This window comes from Dryobates pubescens, chromosome 4 (assembly GCF_014839835.1).
Source record: "Dryobates pubescens isolate bDryPub1 chromosome 4, bDryPub1.pri, whole genome shotgun sequence".
Taxonomy (NCBI): Eukaryota; Metazoa; Chordata; class Aves; order Piciformes; family Picidae; genus Dryobates; species Dryobates pubescens.
Window position 1 is genome coordinate 10,327,280 of NC_071615.1, and position 25,633 is coordinate 10,352,912.

The 25,633-nt window shown below is 51.8% G+C and overlaps 1 protein-coding gene across 1 annotated transcript; it reads right to left on the reverse strand.

Moving 5' to 3' along the window:
* On the reverse strand, positions 1 to 25,633 carry TRAP1 (TNF receptor associated protein 1). The gene is made up of 18 exons (XM_054180480.1): positions 25,505 to 25,633; positions 20,422 to 20,589; positions 19,433 to 19,515; positions 18,902 to 19,042; positions 11,436 to 11,507; positions 10,565 to 10,725; positions 9,287 to 9,396; positions 9,058 to 9,131; positions 6,338 to 6,493; positions 5,353 to 5,473; positions 5,168 to 5,237; positions 4,015 to 4,162; positions 3,323 to 3,508; positions 2,591 to 2,729; positions 2,069 to 2,154; positions 1,441 to 1,586; positions 1,050 to 1,122; positions 1 to 617 (listed from the first exon to the last, which is right to left on the reverse strand). The coding sequence occupies exons 1-18, from the start codon at positions 25,590 to 25,592 to the stop codon at positions 516 to 518; spliced, it is 2,124 nt and encodes a 707-aa protein (XP_054036455.1). The 5' UTR covers positions 25,593 to 25,633; the 3' UTR covers positions 1 to 515.

Genomic DNA, 25,633 nt, shown 5'->3' on the forward strand with positions numbered 1-25,633 from the left:
CTGCTGTGGGACTGCACTGACATGGTTCCACCAGCACTGTCTGTGTCTGCTAATTGCAGCAATCTATCTCTAGACCAGCAAACTCCTCCTGCCTGCTCAGAGGTGGAAGGTTCTTCAATTAATCCTGTCAGCGCTTGTTGGGAGCACAACAGGGCAGAGGGATTCAGTGGGGTGTTGGTCACAGACCTAACTGGGAATCTGGCTGCCAACATCTGTTTTGGGAAAGGCCATTTCTGGAAACAGTAAGAAGCTCTTCAAGCTTGTGTGGGAAATTTGGGCATATTGTCTGAGCAGCAGCTTCTGGATTTTGCTCTCACCAAGATCATCACACTTTGAACAGGTTGATGACGCATGATCTAACAATGACAAATGACTCTTCTCTGTGCAGAGAGGGTTGGAAGTCCCCTGTGCTGTCCCTGGCCCTCTGCCACATGAACCCCTTACTGTACAGTGGCTGCAAGCAGATGCTTCAATAGCTGACAGAGCACAGGGTTCATCCATTGGTCTTCTGGGGCTTAGTTCTTCTCCAGGATCCTGGTGAGGAGCTCATTCAGCCTGTTCACCATTGGTCTGGGATCCTCATTCAGCCCTGCTGCTATCATGGCATTCTCATAAATCTGGAAAAGAGAATCACAGAATCATTTAGGTTGGAAAAGACCCTTAAGATCATCAAGTCCAACCATAACCCAGCACTGCTAGGCCATCACTAAACCGTGTCCAGCCCATCTCCACAGCTTTTAAATCCCTACAGGGATGGTGACTCCAGCACTATCCCAGGAATCCTTTTAAGAAGAAAGCATTAAATAAGCAGCAAGTGCAGCTGGATGATAGCTGGAGAGGAACTGAACGAACATCACTCTCCAGGACTGCCATGCTGAGACCAAGCAGGTCTTCTACACCGCGTTTCTGGCCCACAAGCACCCAGAGTGAGGACAACAGGATGTGATTCTTGCCCACTGCAAGGGCTTCACCCCATTCCCTGCCATCCATGGTCTGCAGGCTGCCTCTGGGGCAGCTGGGGCTGCTTCTGGAGAAGGCCTGGCTCCTACCTGATCAAGCAACAGCTGGGCCAGATCAGGCTGACTGTCCTTCAGCTCATTAAGTTTCTTAATCAGAGTGTGCCTGTAAGAGAAATCAACACTGAGACTTGGTAATTTTTGACACAATGAGACATGTATTTCCAAAACAAGCAGCTAAGCCAAGGTGGGACAGAAAAGCTTCTACTTTAAGGCAAAATAGCTCAAAATTCCTTGCTCCTGTTCTGGGGCTTCTTCCTTCTGTCCTGCCCTGAGGTAGCTCCTGTAGTCCTCAGCAGGCTGGACATCATGTGTGGCTCATGTGGCCTGTGCCATGCAGCCTTACAGATTAAAGCACTCTAGCACTGAGAGCCCCAGAAAGACCACAGCACCCCAGGTCTGGAACTGGTATTGTTCCTTTTACCCAGTGTTGATCTCCAGGGTGGGCTGCAGGAGCTGGGCACGCTCCTCCTGGGTCTTGGCCAGCTGCTGCATGCGAAGGAAGTGCCGGGCAGCCCCCATCTCAAGCACAGTGATCATGGCAGGGTGGGTGTCCAGCCGTGTGGTCACCTGTGCAGAAGAGATGGAAAATGGACACAGGCTAGAGAAGAGGAGGTTCAAGGACTCAGAGTCTCCCCAGCATAGATCCACACCTATCCCTCCATGATTCATCTCTTCCCAACAGGAAAGCTGGGGGCCACTGGTCCACAGGCAGTATTTTGCAGCTGGACCCAAAGCATTCCTTGCCAGTGAGCCTTTCTAGTCCGCAGGCAAGACAGTCACCATCCTGTTCTTCTGGTAACTTGAGTGTGACTTAGTCAAGTGGGCTTTGCTCATTAAGGTGTGGGTCTTCCATTGCCATGCTGACCAGCCAAATGGCAACACCAGCATTCAGACCATTTACAGAAAGGAGGCACAGAGGAGAATGATTTCTCTCAGAGTCCAAAGAAAAAGCAGTGGCAGCAGATCCCCAGTGAGCCACCATCTTTTTTCCCTAGGTTACTGCCTCTGTGGGTCTCCTGGACTCAGTCACCCAGACACAGAACACCAACCTTAACACCAGTGACTCGGGAGCCTAAGGCATTTCTCATCCAGGCCATCAGATCCTCAGCTTCCTTCTCAGTCAGACGTTCTGCAGCTGGCAGGAGAAAGAGGACACATCTGAGAGTGCATCTACAGCATGCCACTGGACAGCAAGCTTTGCTCCTGAGCTCAGCCCATGTCATACTTCCCTTTATCTGCTCCCTTGTGGAAATAAATGGGAGGCAGCACCACTCATCAGAAGCCTAAGTACATGCCCTTACCCCAGACAGGACAGGCTTATGCCCAGCCAGTGCCTGTCTGCTCCTGTCAGGTGTACACATGATGTTAAAACTCAAGTCATGGAAGCTGCACACAGGACATTCCAACTGTTCAAATTGGCCAACTGCTTAAACTCTGATTATGTGGGATGGAAGGGATCTGCAGGAAGGGCAAGTTGCCTCAGAGCATGAGAGCAGCAGGATGAGGTGTACCCTCACTGGCTGGCACAGGGTGGCAGGATTGCAGGCATGGCTAGGGGAGCCTCACAATACCTGGTTGACTCTCCTCTATCTTCTCTTCCTTATAGTGATCAACAACAATATCTGTCTCCACCGAGATCAGCTTCTTCTTGTCAAACTCCCGAAGGTGCAACAGTGCCAGCTCATCAAATTGCTCATAGCAGAACAGCACCTGGGCCAAAAAAGGGACACCACCACATTGTTTGGGATGTGGCAGCATTTCCTCCTTCTCAAGGTGACTCTGCACCAAACAGTGAGAACATCACAGGGGCAATGAGCAGGGTTCAACAACATGGGGACTGTCGCTCAGGGCTCCAAATGAAAGCAAACCTTTGGAGGGTTTTGTTACCATGGGGAATAGGTCTGCAGCTGAACAAGGTCCTGCTGCCCCATGGAAAGCGAGAACCAGCACTGACTCCAGGTCTGAAAGGGCCAGCTGCTCACAGAGGACATCTATAAGCACCATTATCAATCCTGCAGAGCAGTTCTTAGACCCCTGCTCTGCGGTTCAGTGAAGGTATTCAACAGATATCAGAACAAGGTGTCTGCACAAGCACCAACCTGCCTGCAGTGTGGGGGACAGGTCCTACCTGGCCTCCCATCAGAGGCCAGTCTGAGTGCAGAGGAGCCTGGGCAAAGAAGTCGCAGCGGCAGGGGTCTACCACAGGCCTCTCTGCCCCGCTCAGTTCTGAGACCCAGGTGAGCCCTGACCACTGATGTGGTAGCTCAGTGCGTTGCCTTGGCCAGGGCACACTGCTCACCCACCTCCATGTCCTTCTTCTTCATTGCCTCAAAGTAGGGGGAGTGCTGTGCCAGGTGGCGGTTGGGGGCGCACAGGTAGTAGATGTTCCTGCTGCCTGCCCTCATGCGCGAGGCGTAGTCGGCCAGGCCGGTCAGCTGCCCCGCGGGCAGCGCCGACGACTCGAAGCGCAGCAGCTTGGCTATGTCCTCCTGCAAGAAACGTGCTGCTGTCAGCTGAGGGCAGGCAGCTATGGCTCTATCTGACTGCTCCCAGCCCTGAGAACTCCCTCTGCAGCACACAGGCCAGTTTGCAGCCCTGCAAAAGAGCTCCGGGGCACTCCGAGTCCCTTCTTCCTGCTCCAGATACTAAGGAGGTAGAAAAGTGAGCTAGACAGTATGTAGACTGAGCTCTCCTGGAAATGGGAACACAACCAGAGGACAACAGTGGGGAAAAGCCCTACTTTATTGCCTGCTGTAGTTGATATTGCATCAGGGAAAGCTGATGATATGGGTACAGAGACCCTGCAGTGCCTTGAATGAGATCCAGTCAGAAAGAGTGAGAGTTTGGGCACTAGAGAACCTGCAGGTCTTGTTAGGCCCGGGAACACAAGTTAGAGGCACATGAGATTCACAGAGTAGCAGCCCCCCTCATTCCAGCTCACAGTAGACACCAGTAATCTTTCCCACCATCTGCAGTGCTTCAGGACTCCTGGTACCTTGACATCCTGCTCTGCTATCGTGACAATCCCCTCTCTCATGAATACTCCATATTCCTCAAAGAATTTGGCATATTTCTCAGGGTCCTTCTTGCTCTGGTCAGCAAAGAACTTGATCAGCCTCTTCTGCAAAACATCTCGGAGCTTCCTGAAAAGGAACAAGCCTTTCAAAGACAGCTGCTACACCAAAGCAAGATGTTTCAGGTGAACATCTCTCTCCCTTTCTTTTAGCCATGCATTTGCAAACATGAGGACAAAGAAGGAAGTGGTCCACTGATCCCTCTCTGCTCTACATCTGCTCCTCGTATCTCATTAAAGAGCAGCTCTTGAGCAGGAGAGACAGCTAGAGTTGCGGTACAACTGTCCTGCTGAAGCTCCAGTCTTCAGCAACTCCTCCCTCAGTGATGCTGCAGTACATAACTGACTGTGCAGAGGGCATCTACCTTGCTTCCACACAGACATGGGACAAAAGAACTATGAAAGGGTGACTCTTGGAGGAATCCTTTTTGAAGGCCTGAAAATTCACCATGAAGTGACAGTGTTAATTTGGTGACTCTAGTGAAGGTAGAGGCACTTCACCAGCTGCAGAATAGAGTTAGCCATCAAACCTAACAAGTTCCCCGTGTCACTGCTAAAGAAACAAGAGCCTGCTCTTACACTTCCTTCAAGTTCCAACAGTGGCAGATGTTTGAGAAGGGAAATGAAGGACAAAACAGAAAAAACAAAGCCAGATCTAAAAGGTTCTTGGAGGAGATTGCCTTGCTGACAGTCAGCTTCATTGCTTCATAACACTAGTGTTTGTTTTTTACTGCCTGGTTTTGTTTCCCAAACCTCTTGGTTTGGACAAGACACTTCCAATAGCAAATCCACTGTTGCTGCTGTAGAGCAGATACCAAAAAGCAGCACAGGACATGAGGGGCATGTGGGCCAAGCAGGTGGCAGCAGACAGTATGACACAGGACACTGCTCCCATGTCTTGAGATGTGACCAGCATGGCTGTGAAACAACTCACCTTACAGACTACAGAAACCCTCAAAGATGGAAACGCTGCAACTTACATGCCAAGTCCCCCCCACACCCTTCTACTGTCCTTCTTCAGTCAGCAAGAAGCCAAAAGATCTTCAGCAGTCCACAGGATCCACCTCTGGCTTACCTGATAAGGGCACTCTCCTGCAGCAGCTCCCTGCTGAGGTTCAGGGGTATATCCTCACTGTCCACAACTCCTGGAACACAAAACAAGCCTTGAGCGGCAAGGCAAACCCAAGCGCCAGGCTCCGGAAGGCAGCCCCTGGCCTCCCCGCTGTGGGAGCCACGGGCAGCCCTGCTGGCAGCCCCCACCTCTCAGGAAGCGCAGCCATTTGGGCAGGATGTCTGCAGCTTTGGTTTGGATGAGAATTTTGCGGCTGTAGAGGGCAACGCTGGAGCCCAGCTCCCTGCTGATGTCGAACATGGATGGTTTCTGCAGGAACAAGAGACGAAGGTAACGCCAGCACTGCGCAGGCTGCCCAGCTCTACACCGTGCTGCAGTATCTCTGTGGCTGCACCAGCTGACCAGGCCACACTGCGGTCTTCCCCACCAACGTTATACCCAACAAGAGCTGAAAGCTTGGCTGTCTTCTCTAAGGGCTTCCCTGAGCCCATTCCTGCAGTGACTCAGTGCCCCCACGATATTCTGTGGCACCCAGCCCACTGCAGAGATAGAATTACAGAATCATGGGATCATTTTGACTGGGAGAGACCTTTAAGATCATTGAGTCCAACCATTAACCCAGCGCTGCCAGGTCACCACTAAACCATGCCCCTCAGCACTGCAGCTACAGGGCTTTGAAACCCCTCCAGGGATGGGGAGCCTGGGCCAGGCCTTGGCAACCCTTTGGGGGAAGAAATTATTCTTCATGTCCCACATAAAACTCTTCCTGGCACAACCTGAGGCTGCTGCTTCTTATCCTGTTGCTTATTATCAGAGAGAAAAGACCAAACTCCACCTGTCTGCAGCCTCCTTTCGGTGAGTTGTAGAGGCAGGTCTCCCCTTGGCCTTCTTTTCTTCAGGCTTGACAATCCCATTTCCCTCAGCTGCTTCTCACCACACCTCTTCTCCAGACCCTTCACCAGCTTCACTGACCTTCCCTGGGTCCACTACAGCCTCTCAACATCCATCTTAGAGTGGCCAGCCCATAACTGAACCCAGCATTCAAGGTGCAGCCTTAACAGTGATACCACACTAGATATTCCTCCTTGCCCATTCCTGCCTCCTTCCCCTATTCTCTCCTGTCAGAGCAGCCAGGTAGATGTCCCCCTGTTCCCTGGGCAGAAGGGCAGGTACCTGCTCAGGCACATAGAAGATGCTGCGGATGTTGAGGGGAGCATCAGCCTTGTAGTGCAGGACGTAGCGGGGCTTGTCGTACGCCTGCGCGATGAAGCGGTAGAACTCCTCGTGCTGCCACTCGCTGATGTCCTTGGGGTCCAGCATCCAGAGTGCCTGTGGAGGAGCAGGGAGATGAGTGCCCTTCAACTCCAAGGCCTGCAGCCTCAGAGCAGGGCTCTTCTTTCAGAGTTACACTTTCCCTCCAGGATGCTGGACCAACGAAATCTGAGCTTTCACAGCTGCAGGCTCCTCTGCACAGCAGGGTGGGCTCAGGCACATTATCACACACTGACAAATCACTGCCCCTCACCTGACCTCGGGTCACCTCTGCTAGAGGTACTCTTGCCCTGCAACATGGACATGGCAGCTCTGCTTAGCCCAAAACAACAGGGTTTTTGGCTAACCTCTATTGCCTCACACTTGCTACTGGCCAACAGCATCCTGGACAGTTACTACAGCTGACTACCAGTGCTGGTCAATTATCTCAAGGCCTGACCAGCAACCTAAGGAAAGGGAAAATTTCAGTGGGTTTGTTGCAGCCACCCTGCCACTCTGCTGGAGGTCACCATCCCACCATAAGGTCAGCTGAGTGCTTGTGAGGCACTCCTGGGTTGCCTGTTTTCTACTGATTTGCTCTGGAGCTCAGGAAATGCTTTGTGAAGCACTCTGCCTGCTGCAGGGTCAGAAGTGCTCCAGCAGTACCATTTCACACATCAAGATGTGAATTGGAACTCACAAGCTCCAGACCAGGTCCTTTCCTCTGGCCATGCTTCCCACCTGCTGTTGCTCTAACCCCCTGTGCTTCCTGGAGCGTTCAGCCCACACTCACATCACATTGCAGTTTTCAGTACCTCAGAAAAAAAACAGCATGTAGCAAAGACTTGGGAGCTTCTACCCTTTAAAACACACTGGGACTCAACTAAGAATCTCCTGTTTCCAGCCAGGTGAAACTCACTACACTCACTGCCACTCTTCGCCACTTGAGTGACAGGAGTGATTACTGGGGCAATACAAACATTTAGCCCACACTCCACCTACCAGAGTCCAAGGGATTCAGTGTTCTGGCAGCCCTGCCATGCTCCTTAAAGCTTCTTCTGCCTCAAAGCCTTGTTCCACAAGTGGCTTCATAACATTTCCTGCACACTGAAGTGTCCTGGAGGGTTTGCAGGATCACAGGGAGGATTATGGACTCAACTGGGTGCTAAGGTGCTTTACAGCAGCTGTTGTTAGGTGAGGTGTTGCTTTCCCAGAGATTAACAGTTATCACTGTTAGACCAGAGAAGCCTCTAACTCTACACTGGCAGCTCCATGGCAAGCATTCAAGAGCTTATATAGGAAAATCCACACCAGGGAACCAGCTACAGATCTGTTTACAGTGAGATGATGTTGATGTGTGGAAAAAAACACAAGCCCCAGATCCTGGATAACAAAAAGGCCTGAAACAGAAGCATAATGAGAACAAAGCTGCTGCTGTATCCCAAGGGAAAAGAGACTTTCTGATAGGAAGATAAAAGTACATGGCTCTATTAGGGGAATTTCACCCCCTGCTCTAGCACTGCTCTTCTCTAGGGAGTCTGTTTTATTGATTGTCAGGTGAAAAAAAGCAGAGAGCTCTCTAAATCTAGTCTTGGTTTTGCAGTTGAAAGGAAACAGCTGGAAAGCCTTTGGAACAGAAAGAAAATTACCCAGGAATCCAAATCAGTAACTAACAACACCAATTACAGAACCTTAGATAAATTAACATGGTAAGATATTTAAGCACAGTCTTGGAAGTCTGTGCATTCAGTGCCACGTTCCAGGAAAGGAAAAGCCACACACACTCTCTACCTGCTCTCTTAGGTGAGGAAGATTTAAACAACCAGACAAGGAGATGCTGTAGGAAAGTGATTCAAAGATTTTTGGTTTAGAGATTATTAATTTCACCTACATGATTCCTGCAATTGGGCCAAGAACATCTGACTAAAATGCATCTGGCTGCAATATCATAGAACAGCTTGAGTTGGAAAGGACCTTATGGATCACCTAGTTCCAATCCCCTGCCATGGGCAGGGACACCTTCCATGAGACCAGGTTACTCAAAGCCTCATCCAGCTTGGCCTTGAACACTTCCAGGGATGAGGCCTCCACAACTGCTCTGGGCAACCTCTTCTGGTGTCTCACCACCTTCACAGCAAAGAATTTCTTCCTTATGTCTAACATAATTTATAGTGGTCAGAAAATGCTAGCATCAAGCAGTCCTTGGCTAAAGGCTGTGAAGGAAACCAGGGTGTGAGCTGAGCCACCCACAGAAACCCAACCATTCACTGACACTGGCTACCCAGTGAGGAAGCCTAGAAAGAACTGCAGCAAGAGGTGTTGGCACACCAGTGACATGGGCAGTCCCCACATCATCAGTATGGCACAGAGGGTTACAATAAGCATTATGAAGCAGTGAAATAACAACTCTGCTGAAGAGAACAAAAATGTCTTTGCTAGTCTGCAAGAATTCTCTCCAATATGTACACAAACAGCTCCAGGCATGACTTCTGCTGGGTTGCTCCAATTACTTGATCACTACCGAGTCTGTGACACCCTGGACAATCCTTCCCTGATTTCAGCTTGATGCTCTTTCCTACCTCCAGTGGAGGATTACAGCAGGTCACCTCAGTGAGTGACCTGCCTGTGACCCTCCTGCTCACCTGCAAGGTGTTAATTCTTCTCCCATTGAGGTACAGTGGGAAGCTGATGAAGTTGCTGTATTTTGTCACCACCTCTGGAATGGAAAGGAGACACAGAAGAGTCACGTTTGTGCACACAGCACAGTGAGAATCTCCTGGGTAACAGCAGGTGAAAGGTGCTGAGCACCTCCCACGCACCAGGCACCGACAGACGTCACACAGCCCCTCAGCACCTCCCTCCTCCACTCACCCTTGACTCGATCTTCATTTGCAAACTCTTTGCAGTCTTCTTTGAGATGTATAATAATCTTAGTCCCAGTTCTGACACCAGAAGCTTCTGCAATCTCAAATATTCCTGAGCTGGGATTAGAAACAGACCCTGTGTCAGCCTGTGTCTCTCACACATCCATGATGAGACACAAAACCGTGTTGTTAATCTAAGAGCACACACAGGACTTTGGTGCCAAGAGGCAGAAGCAAAAAATCCTGAGTGTTCTTGATACCTCTGAGAAGCATCCCCAAAGCATGTGTCTGTTTTCAACACAGAGGCTCCAGCCCCAGGACACGCTGCTCTGCAAAGCCACCAGCAGCCTCTCCCAAAAAGGAACCTTCAAACAACCTTCAAGCTGGGTAAGCCTTGCCTTCAGCTCCTCTCCTACATTTCTTACAGTGGCTGCAACACCCTGGCTCCTGCCTTCTTCCTGACAGCTCTGACTTGTTTGAGGGTCCTCACTCAGCTCTTCACTGGAGTATGCAGGTTATGATGAAAAGCAGCTGTGCTCTGCTGAAGACAGCCTGTTCTGGATGACCAGTACTACCCCACTGCTAAGTAAATGCCAGATGGGGATCAAACAGTGGGGAGATGACAGACAAGCCTCCAAAGTGTCCAGCAGTGCAAACTGCAGTGCACAGCAGCTTGACTGCAGCCCAAGGCAGCCTGATGCCTCACTTACAAGAGATTATTTCCAGAATTTAAACAGCTCTGTAAATTCTTTATTCTTTGGAGACTGTAAGGGGGTGTAGGGCTTTGTCAATCCCAGAAGCTCCAATTTTAACATGGTTCAGCAGTCCACAGCTTGGCCATCACAGATGTTTGTGACCAAGTAAACAGCAAGGGATGAGCACACAGATCAACCAATACAGATGTGTGCCTACAGAGCCACTGCACAGCACTGCCTGCTGTGGGTGCCCTCGAGCCAAAACCCAGGTGACAACTAGACCAAAGAGATGAAATCTGCCTCTCCAGTCTGGGGCACTGCTTGAGGTGACTGTCTGCCAGTGAGAAAGGAACAGGAATGGCAGGTACTCTCTTTGTCTGTGGCACACCTATTCAGACAAAGCAAGTTTGTCCCTGTGGTTTTCACCCCGGCACACTTGGCCAGGAGCTGCTACTGTGGATAATCTCAGCAGGATCTAAACCAGTAAGCCTGGTTGTGAAAGATCACACACACCCTGTCTTGTTCTACACAGCTTTCAGTCCAGGCCTGGTCTGGACACAGCCCATTTCCATCCCACTCTGCAGCCTTACCCATCTGAAGACCAGTGGTAGCCTGGGCTCCCTGGCTCTGCAGACTGTGAGAACACCTCCACTTTATCAGCCACCATGAAGGCAGAGTAGAAACCCACTCCAAACTGGCCAATGATTTTACTACTGGCTTCAGCTTGGCTCTGCAAAGCATCTAGAAAAGCCTGGAGGAAAAAAAAGGGGAGACACTGGATGATCTTTACAGGTCCCTTCCAACCCAAACATTCAATGATTCTATGGTAAAACAGCACACAGAGGCCTCAGGTACCACTGGGAGCTCTAGGTCTGCTCCTCAGGCACTGATGCAGCCCTACACCAGACACTGCAGCCTGGCAGCCCAGCACCCTCAACCCACACCTCTGCATCAGTGTTCCAAGGATGATGCCCAAGAAATAGGGTTTCTCCCACAGGGAACAAGACCTCTGGAAAAAGGGAGCATTGCTTAGGAAATGCTCACTGCTGCTAGCAGCAATGGAAAATGAGAATCAGGAGCACAAAACCTTCCAGAGATCAGAGACACCAATCAGGTACATCTATACAAATCTAGCCAGCATGAGGACACAGCTGCTGCCCTCCTGGACACAGAGTGAGCGTGTGCACTCCGTAAGGATGGCTTGGGAAGGAAGGAGAGAGGCACAGCAGCATTACACACAGGACCCTTTAGCACTGCCTGGCCACCACAGGCCTCCCACAGCCCTCAGCAGAGACCATTAAGAGCTGGAAGGCTCCACGGGTAGGTTTCACCTTCCAAGAGGGGTGTAATTTCACAGCTGGGCTGGGGGCCAAGGGAAGAAAAAAAAGGAGAACAAAGGTAGCTGTAACTGGAGAAGACTTTTTTTAAGTGGGGAAGAAGGGGTGCTTCATCCTGAGTTACCTTTGAGCCCGATCGAGCGATGGTACCGAGGTTAGAAACCAGCTCCTCCTGGGTCATCCCAATGCCTGTGTCCTGAAAAGAAACAGCAACTGTAATTGTAATCAGTGATGTTACATGACAGGACAACAGCTGCAAGTTGAAGCATAGGAGTTTCCACATGAACATGAGGAAACACTTTTTCACTGTGAGAGTGACAGGACCCCAGTGAAAATCTTTGCAGTCCAATGCATGCTCAGATTTGCTCCACACACTTCTTCCACAGAGGCAGCAGGCAGGTTCATAGAATCAATAAGGTTGGAAGAGACCTCAAAGATCATCAAGTCCAACCTGTCACCCAACACCTCAGGACTACTAAACCATGGCACCAAGTGCCACATCCAATCCCCTCTTGAACACCTCCAGGGATGGGGACTCCACCACCTCCCTGGGCAGCACATTCCAATGGCTAACAGCTCTTTCTGTGAAGAACTTTCTCCTCACCTCCAGCCTAAACTTCCCCTGGCACAGCTTGAGACTGTGTCCTCTTGTTCTGGTGCTGGTTGCCTGGGAGAAGAGACCAACCCCTACCTGGCTACAACCTCCCTTCAGGTAGTTGTGGAGAGCAAGAAGGTCTCCCCATAGCCTCCTCTTCTCCAGGCTAATCAACTCCAGCTCCCTCAGCTTCTCCTCACAGGGCTGTGCTCCAGACCCCTCCCCAGCTTTGTTGCCCTTCTCTGGACACATTCAAGAGTCTCAATATCCTTCTTAAACTGAGGGGCCCAGAACTGGACACAGGACTCAAGGTATGGCCTAGCCAATGCTGAGTACAGGGGCACAATGACTTCCCTGCTCCTGTTAGCCACACTATTCTTGGTGCAGGCCAGAATGCCATTGGCCTTCTTGGCCACCTGGGCACACTGCTGGCTCATGTTCAGCTGGCTGTCAATCCAGGTCCCTCTCTGTTTGGCAGCTCTCCAGCCCCTCTGACCCCAGCCTGTAGCACTGCATGGGGTTGTTGTGGCCAAAGTGCAGCACCCAGCACTTGGACTGATGTCCTGTGGTGTTTGCACAAGGTTGATGTCCTTTGAAAACCAAGTGCCATTTCCCTTCTCAAATTCCAGCAGCTTCTCTACCTGATGGACACATCCTGAGAAGTCACCTTTCCAAGTTCTCTATGCCACTTTGTAAGGCAGGAGGTAAGGTGATGCTTGTTCAGGTGAGGAGGTAGCTCCACTGCTTTATCTGTGAGCAGGGTGATCACAGCTGAGAGTAGCCAGCAGATCCCCAAGTGCTGTTAAAGCAGGACTGGAATTTGGCTTGCAGGAGTCAGCAAAGCAAGCTGGAGCAGAACTGGCTGCTGCTAGATGGCTCAGAGGCAAGATGCCAGAGTGACTTGGGGCACAGCAAGCCTCTACCACCTACATGGGGCATTTACTGGGCTTATTTACTTAATGTCAGTAGTTATTTTTTAATACAGCATTTAACTCAACTGAAGGATCAAACTGTGGTCAACTTGAGAGGTTACTGAGTGAGGTGTCATGTGAGTAAGACATTTATTCTGCACCCCCATGAGTCACAGTACAGCAGCACCTTTCCCCTCATGAAACGTGGTAAGGCCAGTCAGGCAGCTTGGCTGAAGGGAGGGATGATGCCCAGTAAGATCTCGACAGCAGGAGATGAAAAGCCAGGAATAACAAACAGGGTATGGCAGAGTCTCAGGAATCTGACATGGTCCCTTCCCCCAGGGAAGAAAAAGCCAGTAAGAGAAGTTTTCAGCATCTGGTTCAGGTTTTGTTCATGCCAGACCCTGAGCAGAACTCCTAACTCCTCTGATCCACTCCTATTTATAGCACAGCATATCATTCCCAAATTCCACTATGGTAAAGAACAGTTTAAATATCCCTACCCCTCGAATCTGGCTATGGAATTCCACGTGCCCTGCCAAGCAGTGCAAAACGCCTCAGGGCAGCTCCTGCAGACTGGTTTGATGAGGGGGAATCCAAGAACAAAGACAGCAGGCTCAGAACGCTGCTCCCCAGCAGCACTGGGACGCTACCAGGGGAAGGGAAAGTGTCCTCTGAGGCGGCCAGCTGAGGCTCCTGGCGAGGCAGAGGTTTCCTAGAGCCGGGAAGCACCTGGGCGGATGAGACAGACACGCCACGGCCATTTGAACGGCGTTTGCTGCGGCCAGCCTGGGCGCTGCGCTGCGAGCTCCCTGCACCAGGTGGTGCTGCAGCGGGGAACCGGGAATGAAGCGCTGGAGAGACGGGAGCCTGGCTTCCGCAGAGCCGGCCCTCATCAGCCGGGGGAGCCCAGGGGAGCAAGCGACCCTGCCTCGGGCTGGGCGGAGAAGCGCCGGCAGCGCTACAGCTCCGTGGGATCCAAGGAAGGAGCTGGCACCGCTTCGCTGCCCTTCTCACAGCGCTCCCCGCCGGGCTTCCAGGTGTCTTCAGGAGCCACCGTGCCATCACACAACCCCCTGCCAACACTTCTGCCGGCCACCAGGCAGCGTAAATGCAAGGGCTGCCATTGCTCCACCGCCACCATTACAACTCTTCTCCCCCTGCAGTTTCAGGCCCTCCCTTCAGTTTTCAAGAAAAGTTTTATCAGGCTGAAAGCAACCACAGCAGAGCCACTCATACAAACATGAAGCAAATTGTACACAAATTACTGGAGGGATCTGCTCAGACTTCAAAGTGCCAAATGCTGCTCCAGAGCTCTGAGAAACCAACCACTGTATAACATGAAACAGAGTTCAGTGCACTGACACTTCATTAGTGAAGGTTAATTACAGAAGCCCTTCTGTTTCTCAGCAGAACAACAACCCACACACCTGACTGAATTTCCTGCGGGGACGTCTCAGGGTGCAGAGTAAACAGCCTCTCCCGACCCATCCCCTCTGTCCCTCAGCAGGCCAACACAACAGCCTGCAGACCACCACCTCCTCTGCTGAGGGACTGTGAGGAGCTCTATGGCCACTCTTGGTGACCTACACTTTCCATGAAGCAACATTTACCCTGAAGAGACAAGAGCTGAGCATCTTTTGTGTGTGGAGACTTCCAGGACACAAAACCTGCTGTTGAACCTCATGGGACCTTTATGCTGTCTCTGCACTTTGTGCATGGACACTTGCAAACTGAGACTGCTCTGTGCAACCATGGCTGGAAAACTGCTGGGCATGCAGCACCCCAGGGCTCTCTGCTTGCTCCACAGCCTTGAGGACCTCTGGTTTCCTTGTCAGAGGGGTAACACCTCCAGCCCCATGATCACTCTCAGTCCTCAGCTCTGCTATTCACACCACACCTTTTGGTGAGGCAGAAAAAACCCTGCAAGTTACTACAACAACAAAGCTAGTTTCAATTAACTGATTGCTTAATTTAGCTGGTAAACAAAAATCTAGGTAACACAACATCCTTGGCTCCTTACCAGAGTCCAATTTAAGGTATTGCAGGGCCTCCTTACACCAAACAATCCATTAAGTAACCATTAACTGCTGCCTTTGCCATGCTACATGAGAAAGAGTGCTGCAGTTAGAGGGACATGTCTGAGCTACTCTGCCTTTCATTTGGCTTTTGTTGCAAAACAAACACTTGAAACACTTCAGTGCAAAGCCTCAACGGGGCACCAGCAGAGCACTGACTACATCAGAAATAAGGACATGCATTTCAGTCATATCCCAAAATGCCTGATTAGCAAGTGCTCCCCTCCTGTTATTTAAATACCTTGCTTAAAGAGATTTAAAATTCACAAGACCGGGATGGCAGCTGCACTGGAGCAGCATTCTGGTTTGGAACCAATAAAGCATCTGCAGCAGCAACCAACAGAAGGCAGCACAATAGAAATAAAACTGATGCATACAGACTCAAGGTAATCTTGGCCTCCTACATGGAAGGTGTCCAAGGCAGAGAGCCTGAGCTTTCCTTTCCAGTACCATGTGTTGAAGTTATTTTCAAGACACACTGCTATAGTGGCCTCCACCCATCCAGGTTAAAAACCTGCTGTTCAGAAGAGTACTTGCTTTTACCCCCTTGGAATTTCCCATTCTCAGATGGGACATGCTCTTAATCTGGCATGAAGAGGAAGAACAGATTCCTCACTTCCTTTCCTTGGCTGCAGGTTATTTGAGATGAGTTGGTATTTCTGGTTCCCCTGGCATAAAAGATGATGCAACTACTGGAAGCTCTAACCCACCCCTGAAATCAGTGCCACATTTCTGCAAGCTTCATTCCACCCAAGGCTTCTTCAAGTGCAGCCAGCTCCTCCACCTCAGCCTGCATTACTGTCCAGCTCCTGCTTCCTCAAGCCCAAGTGGCAGAGGGATGCTGCAGTACTGCACACAGCAAAGGACATAACCCTTCCCTCTACTGCAGCCTGGGCGTACAGGGTGGTTGCTGGGACACAACCCAGCACGTAGTGGACCTGCTGCTCCCTACCTGCACCAGGCTTTGCTGGACATGTGGGATGCACCTGCACTGAACTGCTAGAACACAAACATCTAGGCTCCTCCTGGAGCCTCAGGACAGCCCAGTCTTTGCTGCAGACTGTTCCTAACTGGCAAGCCAGCAGAGATCTGCTCAGTGATACAGGGAGCTGTTGCAGGGAGGAGTGGTGCTTGCAGTAATTTTAACTCCTCCCAAACACAGCAAACTGGTTATTTTGTGGCTTCACAGACACTGCTTTTGGATGACTGTGGTGCTAAGATGAAAAGCCCAACAAAGAGAACTGAGCAGCCCAAGCCCTGGCAGCAGTGACACAGCTTCTGCACGTTAAAACAGCAGCCACACCACCAGCAGCAGCAGCTATTAGCTCTGTAAACATTCCAAACAATTTCCTCCTGACACTAGCACTGTCCCAGCCCAAAATGAGGCACCAGCAATGAGCAGAGCTCCAGCTCCAAGCTCACACACAAGCAGGACTGCCAGCAGACGCCGCAGTACGGCAGAGCTGTGCAGCAGCACCACAGCCAAGCGTGACACTGAAGCCTCAGGCAGGTGTTGAAGGAGAGCTCAGTTGTCCCAGGGCTTTGGGGTCTGTAAGGGCTTCTCTGTCCCCACTCAGAGGGTCTGCCTGTAAAGCGCTGTCACGCAGAACTGCAGAGCTCTGCAGATCTGTCCTCGCTGCAAACACAGCCCTGACGCTGTCAAGTGGATTTTCTTAAGAGGTCTGACCTTGCAGGCTGTGGCTGCTAGCAGATGGAGCTGCCCCAGAAACACAAGCAGGCAGTTTTCAGAGGGCTGGAGGAAATGCTGCAATTTGCTAAGACAACAAGGCCTTGGTGAAGGACCTGAGGTGGTGTAATCCAGAGGACTAGACAATGAGCATTCCCCTCTCAGCAGATACAGCACCTGGCAATGCCTAGGCAGGATATCCCTGAAGGAGGACTTTGTCTTAGGATTCTGGGTCCTGCTTTGCCTCTGACTGAAATCCAGCCCTGGCAAAGAGGAAGGCAGAACTGCAGCTGCTTAACAGAGATGGATGTAGTCTTTTACCAGAGCTGGATAATCCTTCCCAGGAACAGCCTGTAACAGACCTGCCGTTTCTCATCTGGTGAGACACAAAGAGGTGCTGCAGGGCTTGGAAGGGGAAGGGAAAGATCTAGCAGATCCAGGGGCCAAGAGCAGCCAAAGCACCTAGATCAGAGTAAGACAATGGGACCTCCATAGATCACACAGGAAGGAGCTGCCACTTCTGTTCTGGCAGGTCCTAGTGGGTATGGAAAACAAAACAGCAAGGAAGGGAGGGGTTCATCTCTGTCTCAATCACTGCAGGCAGGTTTTTGTGCACCTTGGCATCCCATAAAGGTAGGGAGGTGTTCTGAATGAGCCTTGTTCAAAGTAATCATTACACACAGTGTTTCTTCAAGAGGTTATAAATAAACCCTTCACTGGAGGTAAGGAGCTTTAGGCACTACTGAGAAGACAAACCTCTTAGAGGAGATTGGAGAAGTGCTGCTCTCTCCCCCTCCGAGAGCGCAGCGTTGCTGCAGTTAAAAGCTTCCTAGTTAAGACTCATTTAGTTGCATTAGGGATGTGCAGGCAGTCAGGTAGGGAGTTATAAAAAGACAAATCCTTCACATGGCTAATTGGGTGTGACATCAAATGCACCCTATCTGCAAGGTGAGCAAATGGGTCCCTGACCCAAACTGCCAAGGCAGGGAACAGCTTCCACGGTTGCAGGGCACGAGTTCTAAGAATGTCTTGATGGGCTCAGAGGCTGAGTGTCCACGAGGACAGCAAAAGGGAGAGGCAAGAGGAAGATGGGGATGGCAACAGACTTGGGGTGAAGCAAGAGCTCATTAAAGAACTGGTGTTATACAGCAGTCAAAAAATGCACCAGTCAGGTGAGATAGGAATAGCAAAGCCTCCACATGACGGTTTGAGAGTTGCTGGGCTGATGATTGTGTTGCCCACTGACAATTGCTAACTTCCCCATGGCAACCACAGCTGCTCATTCTGCAGAGGAACACAAGTATAAAATATCTGAGCAGCCTCTAACTGCCAGTGCTTTTGTCCCACATGGAAAAATAGCAGCTTGTGTGCTTTGTCTGTGCCACAGCTCCCCTGAACCTGCCATGGCTGGCCTTTGCTCACATGCCGCCGTCTGCCTCATTCTTTGCTCTTCTGGGAACAGTCTTCAACTAGACTCTCATGGGTGACACTGGTCCATGAGGAAAGGCACTGATGAGCCTTCTGGGCATTAAGAACTTGACCAAGAAAAGACCAAAACAGCCTCAGCTCTCCACCCCGGACAACAGCCATGGACAAGAGCAATCAAGGTACAGAGAAGGTCCAGTTCCACCCTCCCTCCCTCCCCTGAGGCAAGCATACTTAAATTGAACCCTCAGCTCCTCCTAAGTAAGCACTTTGTCACCAGTAGGGAACAATCAAAACCAGGGCTGCAGAAAGGAAGACAGAGAAATGCTATGGTACTGCCACAATCTCCAGTCCCACCTGTGTGTTAGGACCGAGTCTCAGTGTCATCTGGACTTGGTCTCTCCTGGAGCAGGAGATAGAGACAACAAGCAATGGGAGGTTCTTCTCACCACCTCAGCATCTCTCAGCCTGAGATGAGAGGGAAGAACTGTGAGATACCACATAACACCTAAGACTTAAGGAGGTGAGGGAAATCCTCCCCAAAGGTCAGGAGGAAATCAGACTCCCAACTTTCTTCCCTAGTGAGAAATGCACACGCCCTGGAAGTGCACCAAAGTGCTGGAAGCAAATCAACTGGCAGTTCCTAATAGGGCAGGAAGGAACAGCAAATTTTCCTATGGGGAGAAATGGGAGCAGATAAATCAGTGTTTTCTCATCAAATCCTGACATTACAGTGTCAAGAAACACAGTCCAGCTGAGGACAGAACCCTTCTTAGGCAGGCCTGGGAAGCCATGGGGCTGTGCTGCCACTCGACTTCCACTGATGCTTCACAGGACACAGGCCAGTGATGGGAGCAGCAGGAAACCAGGCTGCCCTGGTACCAAAGGAAGTACCTGGATAGTGATGGTCCTCTTTCCACTGTCTGTCTGCAGATGGATCTCCATCTCAGGCAGGGCCTTCCCTTCTGCCATCAGCCGATGCCGAAGCTTCTCCAGCGCATCACTGCCGTTGGAGATCAGCTCCCGGATAAACACCTGGGGATGAGACACAGCCTGACACTGCAGCCCGGCCTTGGCCACAGCACAGCACCCCAGAGGCCTGGGAACTCACTGCCTACTCACAGATGAATTCCAAGCTCACCACAAAAAGAACCGTGCTGCCCATTATCTGCCAGCAGAACAGTTGGTCTGAACTGAGGAGGCTCCGAGGCTCACAGAGCCAACTGGCCACACCTACAACATCTTCTGAAAACATTTGCAAGGTGGCTTCAGAAAATGTCATTCAAGAAAGCATGACCTGAGCAGCACAGAACTAGCTGGGAAACTGAGCAGGAATTCTTCCAGCTCTACAGTTTTGGATGTGCCCCCTGGCAGAGACAGGGCTTTGCCAACAGAAAATCCACCAGCAAGCAGTGGGTGCCTCACCTCCTTCTCCGAGTACAAGGAACGGGCAACGATGTCCAGTAGCTTCTTTGTCTCAGCCTGAAACTCATGTTTAGAGGCTGCACCTGGAATAAAATCACACCTGTGAGACACTTCACCAGGCTCCTCTTGGGAATGAAGACAAAACTACAGTCTCACCATGTGCTTCAGCTTCCCAGGAGGGGAAGTCTGTCTTTAAGTACCTGTGCCCAGAAAGTTTTCCTCATGAACACTACAAAACATCTCAGCTGAAGGACAATCCTTGGCCTTTTAAACCCAGGCATTTCTCCTGCTAGAAGCATTAGAGAACCCTGAAGTTACATGGGAAAGCTAAGGCTCAGACACCCCCCCTCTTCCATGCCCTGCTGCTACATTGCCCAGTGCCATGGCAAAGCTGGGATGTGACAGCACCAGTGCATCAACCCTACTGGGGGCTGCACAGCCTGGCAGCTTCAAAAGTACCTGCCTGAAAAACCACAGGAGCATGGAGTTAAGATGTTGTTTCTATGCTCAGATAGCTCATGTGCCTATGCTTTAAAGCACCTCTCTGTGGAGATGTGCAAAGCAATTCATTCCCCCTAAAACACTGACACCAGGATTCTCATTAGACCTTAGGATCCACAGCAATGACTTGGGCCAAAATGTCTCTTCTAAAGCAACTCTAGTGCCCGTGGAGCCTCTGCATATATGCATGAGCATCAGTTGCCAGGGCAAGCCCACAAGATGCAACATCTGCCTGCAGTTCTGATGGCCTCCTTTTCCAGCCAAGGCCATTTTGATTGACACCTCCCAGTTTTGGGGAGGTGACGGTGCAATAAAGACTCCAACTGTAGCCTTCCAGCAAGGATGTGATGACCAAGAGCTGTTCCTCCTCCAGAAACACCACTAAGAGGGCTCACCCTCTCAGTCAGGGCACATCAGCACCCAGATCTTCTCCCCCATCTGCCTGTGCTCCAAGGGTGCTCCCACAAGACAGGTGAGTCCGTGCTGACCTTGGACGTTCTCCGTGTTGCTGATGATGGTGTGCAGGGGCTCCTCATCCTTGCTCTCTGCTGCCTGCGTGCTGTGCATCCGGACAGCAGGAACACTGCTGGCAGGAACACTGTACCACAGGCACCCATGATGCAGTATTTGTCTTTGCAGACATGCTGCTCCTTTTGCTAGAAGACACAATTGAAAGCATTTCAGCATAAATCACCAGTATCAGCAGCAGGAGCACTCCTAAAAGGTTCCACTTGAGCAATCCCATGGGGAATTACACTGTCCCAGCAAGACTGAAGTTCCCTCACAAGCAAACACCCACCATTTCCCACTGGCACTGCCTTCACTGCACAAGAAGGGCTTTAGAGTGTCTCTTCTGAATTGAAATTCTAGCCAGAAGATGACAATTAGCAGCTTTCACATGGATTTAGTCTGTGAGGATTTAGTCTGCCTTGATTGCTGCAACCTGGCCAAGCTGAAGACAACAGGGAACACCAACTGCCACATTACCATCAGTGAAAACACAAGAGAAGCTGCCTGAACCTCCTGGAGATGCCTCTGCTGCACACACAGCTTCTCTGGATGCTGTGCTAACACTTATCAACAGGCAGACCTCTATGCCCCCAAACCTACCTCCTCCTGCTCACCCTCATCCCACCAAGAGTGACCATCTCCTTTACAGCAAACTCCAGCTTGCCCCATCTGGCCCATCAGCCAGCTCAGCAGTCACTTTATGACAACAAACATTTGGCCCTTGACTATCCAAGCACAGATAACAGAGCAAGGGATTACATCCTCCAACAAAGGCAGCACTGGGGGAAGCAGCACACATGGCAACAAAGCCATCAGCAGGCAAAACAAGAGACAGGGCACAAGTCAAGGACTGGGATTCCCAGTTCTCCTTCCATTTTTGCTCAGGTGAGCTGAACACTTCGTTGAAGGATGAAACAAACCCAAACCTGGTCACAAAAAGACCACCTACAGTACTCCAAGCCCTGTGCAAAGTCAGTTACTTGGTGTGGTTTCTGAGCTGCAGCAAGAACAGCCTGTGCCAGAGTGAGAGCCTGGAGGCTGTGGAGCTGAGCAGGCAGTGGGGCTGGGGACAGGCAGTGACTCAGCCTTCCCCAGCCCTACAAAGAACAGGGCAGAGGAGTGCCCATGCTGGCCTGGGCAAAGTAGGCATAATCTGGGTATGCACCAGAAAGGGCTGGAAGCAGTGGCAGGCCCAGGCATTTCTCACAGCTCACTCTGCTTGCAGCCTGATCCATCAAACAAGGGAAGTAGACAACTGTACACCCCAGACCTCTGAGAGGCTCATTTTCAAGGTGTCCTTTCTTCAGATGAGTGGGAACAAAACCACCCAAATGTTGAACTGAGACCCACTGCATGGTGAGAGTCCCTGCAGCACACCTGTGACCTCCCTAGAGGCCATCCACAGCCCTCCAGTCCAGGTCTTCTGCTGGGAGAACCCAGATCCCTCCTGAACCCTCCTCCACCTCATCACAGCCCTTGGGTTAACTCAGCATCCCAGCCCTTTCACCAATGTTTCGTTGTCCTCCAGCTCATCTTGGGAGGTCTCAGACTCCCTTCACAAGCGCTCTGCAAACCTCCTGCCCACCTTAGCAAGTGCCACAGCCAGTATGCTCAGAGAGCAAATCTTGCTGCTCCAGACCATAAGGCTGGGCTCTCACTTACTCCACATCACGTGAACACAACCCCTGAGCTTTAACAGTGCTTCTGGCTCCTGCCCCTCATCCCCAAGAGCCGATCGAGGAGGCTGTCAGTCCTCATTCCTCCTCCTCCTCCCAAAAAGCTTTGAATCGAGATCCACTTCGCCAGCCAGAAGCTTGAATTACTCCTCAGTCATTCTGCCCTTAAAGAAAAGAGCCCACAAATAGTTCTTAATGCACTGAACACCTCCCACACACATAACTGTTCACTCTCTCTGCGTCACAAACAGCTCTGCCGCATTATCGCAGGCTGCGTTCCTCAGCTGCCTCCTGCCTGCCAGGAGAGCAGCCCAGCTGGCTGGAGCAGAAAGCAGTGGAGAGCTCTCCCTGTGGCTGTCCACCCATCCAGCTTCAGAGAGAAAGGGCCTGAGGCAGCCCCAGGGTTCACATCCTTTATGTGTTTACAGCTCTGACGCTCGTGTTAGGGTGGGTGGCGTGGGTACTTCAAAGACTGCGCACTCGTGGGCCGGCCCGCGCGCACGCCTCCCGAACAGCAGCAACAGGAGGGAGTTTTGCTCCATCCTGGACTCTGGGATCCCAAGAAGCGGACCAGCAGCAGCTCTGTGCTAACCCTAAGGCCACTTCTGCAGGCAGCAAGACCCTGGAGCCAGCAAGCAGGCCACCCCCCCAGCCCATAGGCACTTGCTGACTCCAGAGCAGCCATTTATAGCCTCTTTACCTCTAAAGCACAACAATAAATCACTGCCCATCAACTCGCAGGTTATTTGGGGATTTGTGTAATGTTTGGTCTTATCATCTTTAATTAACAGCCAGGTAGAGACAAGGCTCATTATATGCAAGCTGCAGCTTCTTCAGCTTCTTTGTCTCCTGCTGAGCCCTTGCCTGGCCAGCAGGGAAAGGCTCCTGGCAATTCTGGGTATGAAACCACAGTTATCAGCACATAAAAGCTATTGAGAAAGTGTCTGCTGAGTTAACAGGGTAGAGAGACACCCATTATGAGCCCAAGAAACAGGCTCCTAAGACCATGAGACAAAAAAGGAATGGCTCTTGCCGCAGCTGCCCCAATGTGCTGGGGCAAACCAGGTCTTTTTCCATCAGGTCAATCAAATGCTGAGCTCCATCAGACTCCACATGGCTTCCTATTTGCATCACAGTCCCACCTGCACCCCAAGAGATGGCAGACACCCACACCGCTCTCCAACTTCCAGTTCTCTCTGAATCCTAAGGGATTCTCTGTATGGCCTTAAACACAGAGGACACACCAAGGACCCTTGGTCTCAGGGACTCCTTTCAACCCAGGCACTGGCATGCCTCAGGATGCCCAAGCGACCTCACCAAAACCAGCCTCTCCTGGGAGCGGGCTGCTGGGAGCCAAGCTGATCGGCAGGCAGACATTTGGGGTGGGAAATCGAGCACAAAGCAGCAGGCAGCTCAAAACAAAGAGAATTTGGGTCAGCAGAAATTACCATAACAGCTTGATCACTGTGCAGTCGTCAGCCTGAGGACACGCCTGCACAGCGGAGCACTTGCAACAAGCTGCTTCCAGCTCAGATCTCACTAGAGGAGAAGGCTCTTGAGCTGGGCACCAGGTCCTGGGAGAAGAGTTCCTGATCCTGTGACTGATCTGCTCACACCAATGCATCCCCCAGAAAACCCTGCATCACCTTTGGCATTGCCAGAACCAAGAGACAACACTGTCAGCTGCACAGCCGAAGGGAAAGGATGGCTTACCCCAAAGCCAGGGATCTCCACCTGCGTCTGAGTGAAGGGAAATCACCTCCTGCCTCTCCTGCTTTACTTCCACTCCACACAGCTTCTGCTCACCATTTTTTCCCTGATGGACCTGGGCAACAGATCGAGGGATAGAACTCTGTCTCTGCTGGTGCACACCTAACCCATAGGAGGCACACAGCTTCTTCCTCAGTCACAGACATAAGAAGCCACTGGGGATTTCTGTGGTGGAAGAACTGAACTGCCCAGACAGACCCAAGTGGCACTTGGTGGCACAATAAATCTAACAGTGTGACCCTGATAGTGACCATATTTGTTACATGATTTCCTCTGTCATAGAACCCACAGGGAAACCACAGACCACACTGACAGCCTCCAAATCTGTCCATTAAGAGCCAGACAACAGATTAGGAGGTGCTGAGCACAGGATGTGCTACTCACAGATAGAGGCAGGAAGCTCCTCACCATGCTTCAGCTACCAACAGCTCCTGAGCACATCTCCTGACCCACACCTCAGTAAGACAGCACAGCCTGGAAACCAGACCACAGGGCTCGGAATTTCTCACCCCTCAGGCTTTTCAGCTCTTAGATGAAATCCTGAGTGCACCCCTGGGAAACACAATTCCTTTGGGCTCATCTGTCAGGCTATCTGGAGCTGGAATGGCCAGAGAACAAGAATGCCAACTTCTGCTGCTCCTTTCCCAGCACCCAGCTGACCTGGACATGCTGTTTAGCCTATAGGAGTGAGGACAGCAACTTGGATATGCTATATACCCTGTATGAGCCAGGAGACGAGCCTGGATGTGCTATGTAGCCTATGTGCACTACTAGGTTAACCTGAACATGCTGTACACCCTACAGGAGGCAGGAAATAAAACTGGACCTGCATGAGCCAGGACAACATGGACATACTATGACCTGAACATGCTGTAAGCCCTCTATGACACGATCCTGGGCATGCTGCACACCCTATACAAGCCAGGACATCAACCTGGACAGCCTACACACGCCAGGAGATGAATCTGGACATGCTACGTGACCTGCATGAGAGGCTGCATACCCTGTATGAGCCAAGAGATGAACTCGGATATGCTATATGAGATGAACACGCCACACACCGTACAGGAGCCAGGAAACAAACGTGAACCCAGTACACGACCTGAAGCAGCTAGGTGCCCTGAGCCAGGCGATGACCCTGCACATGGGACACACCCCGGATGAGCAATACGAACTCCTCCCTGCCGCTCGCAGCTGCCGTTCACCGAGCGAGCGGGGCTCTGGCAAGCAGCTTCCCAAGCTGGCGGTCAGTCCCAGCGGGCACTTCGCCTCCCGCCTTTTTCCTCCAAAGCCTGCTCTGCGGCTAGGCCCAACCGCGTGAAGCCTCACTGCTTGTGCACACACGGCCCCGGGGAGTCACCACCTCCCCAAGGACGGAACAGGCCCGGAGGGGCGAAGGACCGCGTGGGCCGGCGGTGCTGTAGCCTAGGGCGAGCCACGGGGTGCCCGGCTGCCGCCTCAGCCCGTCAGGGCCCACTCCCGCCTCACGCCGCCCGCCCCAGGACCCCCGTCTCCTTCACGGGCCTGCGGCCCCCGGGGCCCGCCGGGCTCACAGTTGGCTCCCGCCCGCCCGGTCACGGCAGCGCAGTGGCGCGGCGGGGCCGGCCCAGCTCACCTGAGACCGCCCGCGGCCCGGGCCGGGCCCCGGCCCCGGGGCGCAGGAGAGCCGCAAGGCACCGCCCCCGCCGCACCGCCGCCGCCATGCCGCGCGCTCCCCGCCGGCGCCCGCTGATGGCGTCACGGG

Coding starts and splice junctions, on each gene's coding strand:
- TRAP1 (XM_054180480.1), bottom strand. CDS start 25,592: ATGGCGGCGGCGGTGCGGCGGGGGCGGTGCCTTGCGGCTCTCCTGCGC. Junction 11,508..18,901: donor AGAGGACCATCACTATCCAG/GTACTTCCTTTG, acceptor GTTTCTTTTCAG/GACACAGGCATTGGGATGAC. Junction 2,155..2,590: donor GATAGAGGAGAGTCAACCAG/GTATTGTGAGGC, acceptor TTCTCCTGCCAG/CTGCAGAACGTCTGACTGAG.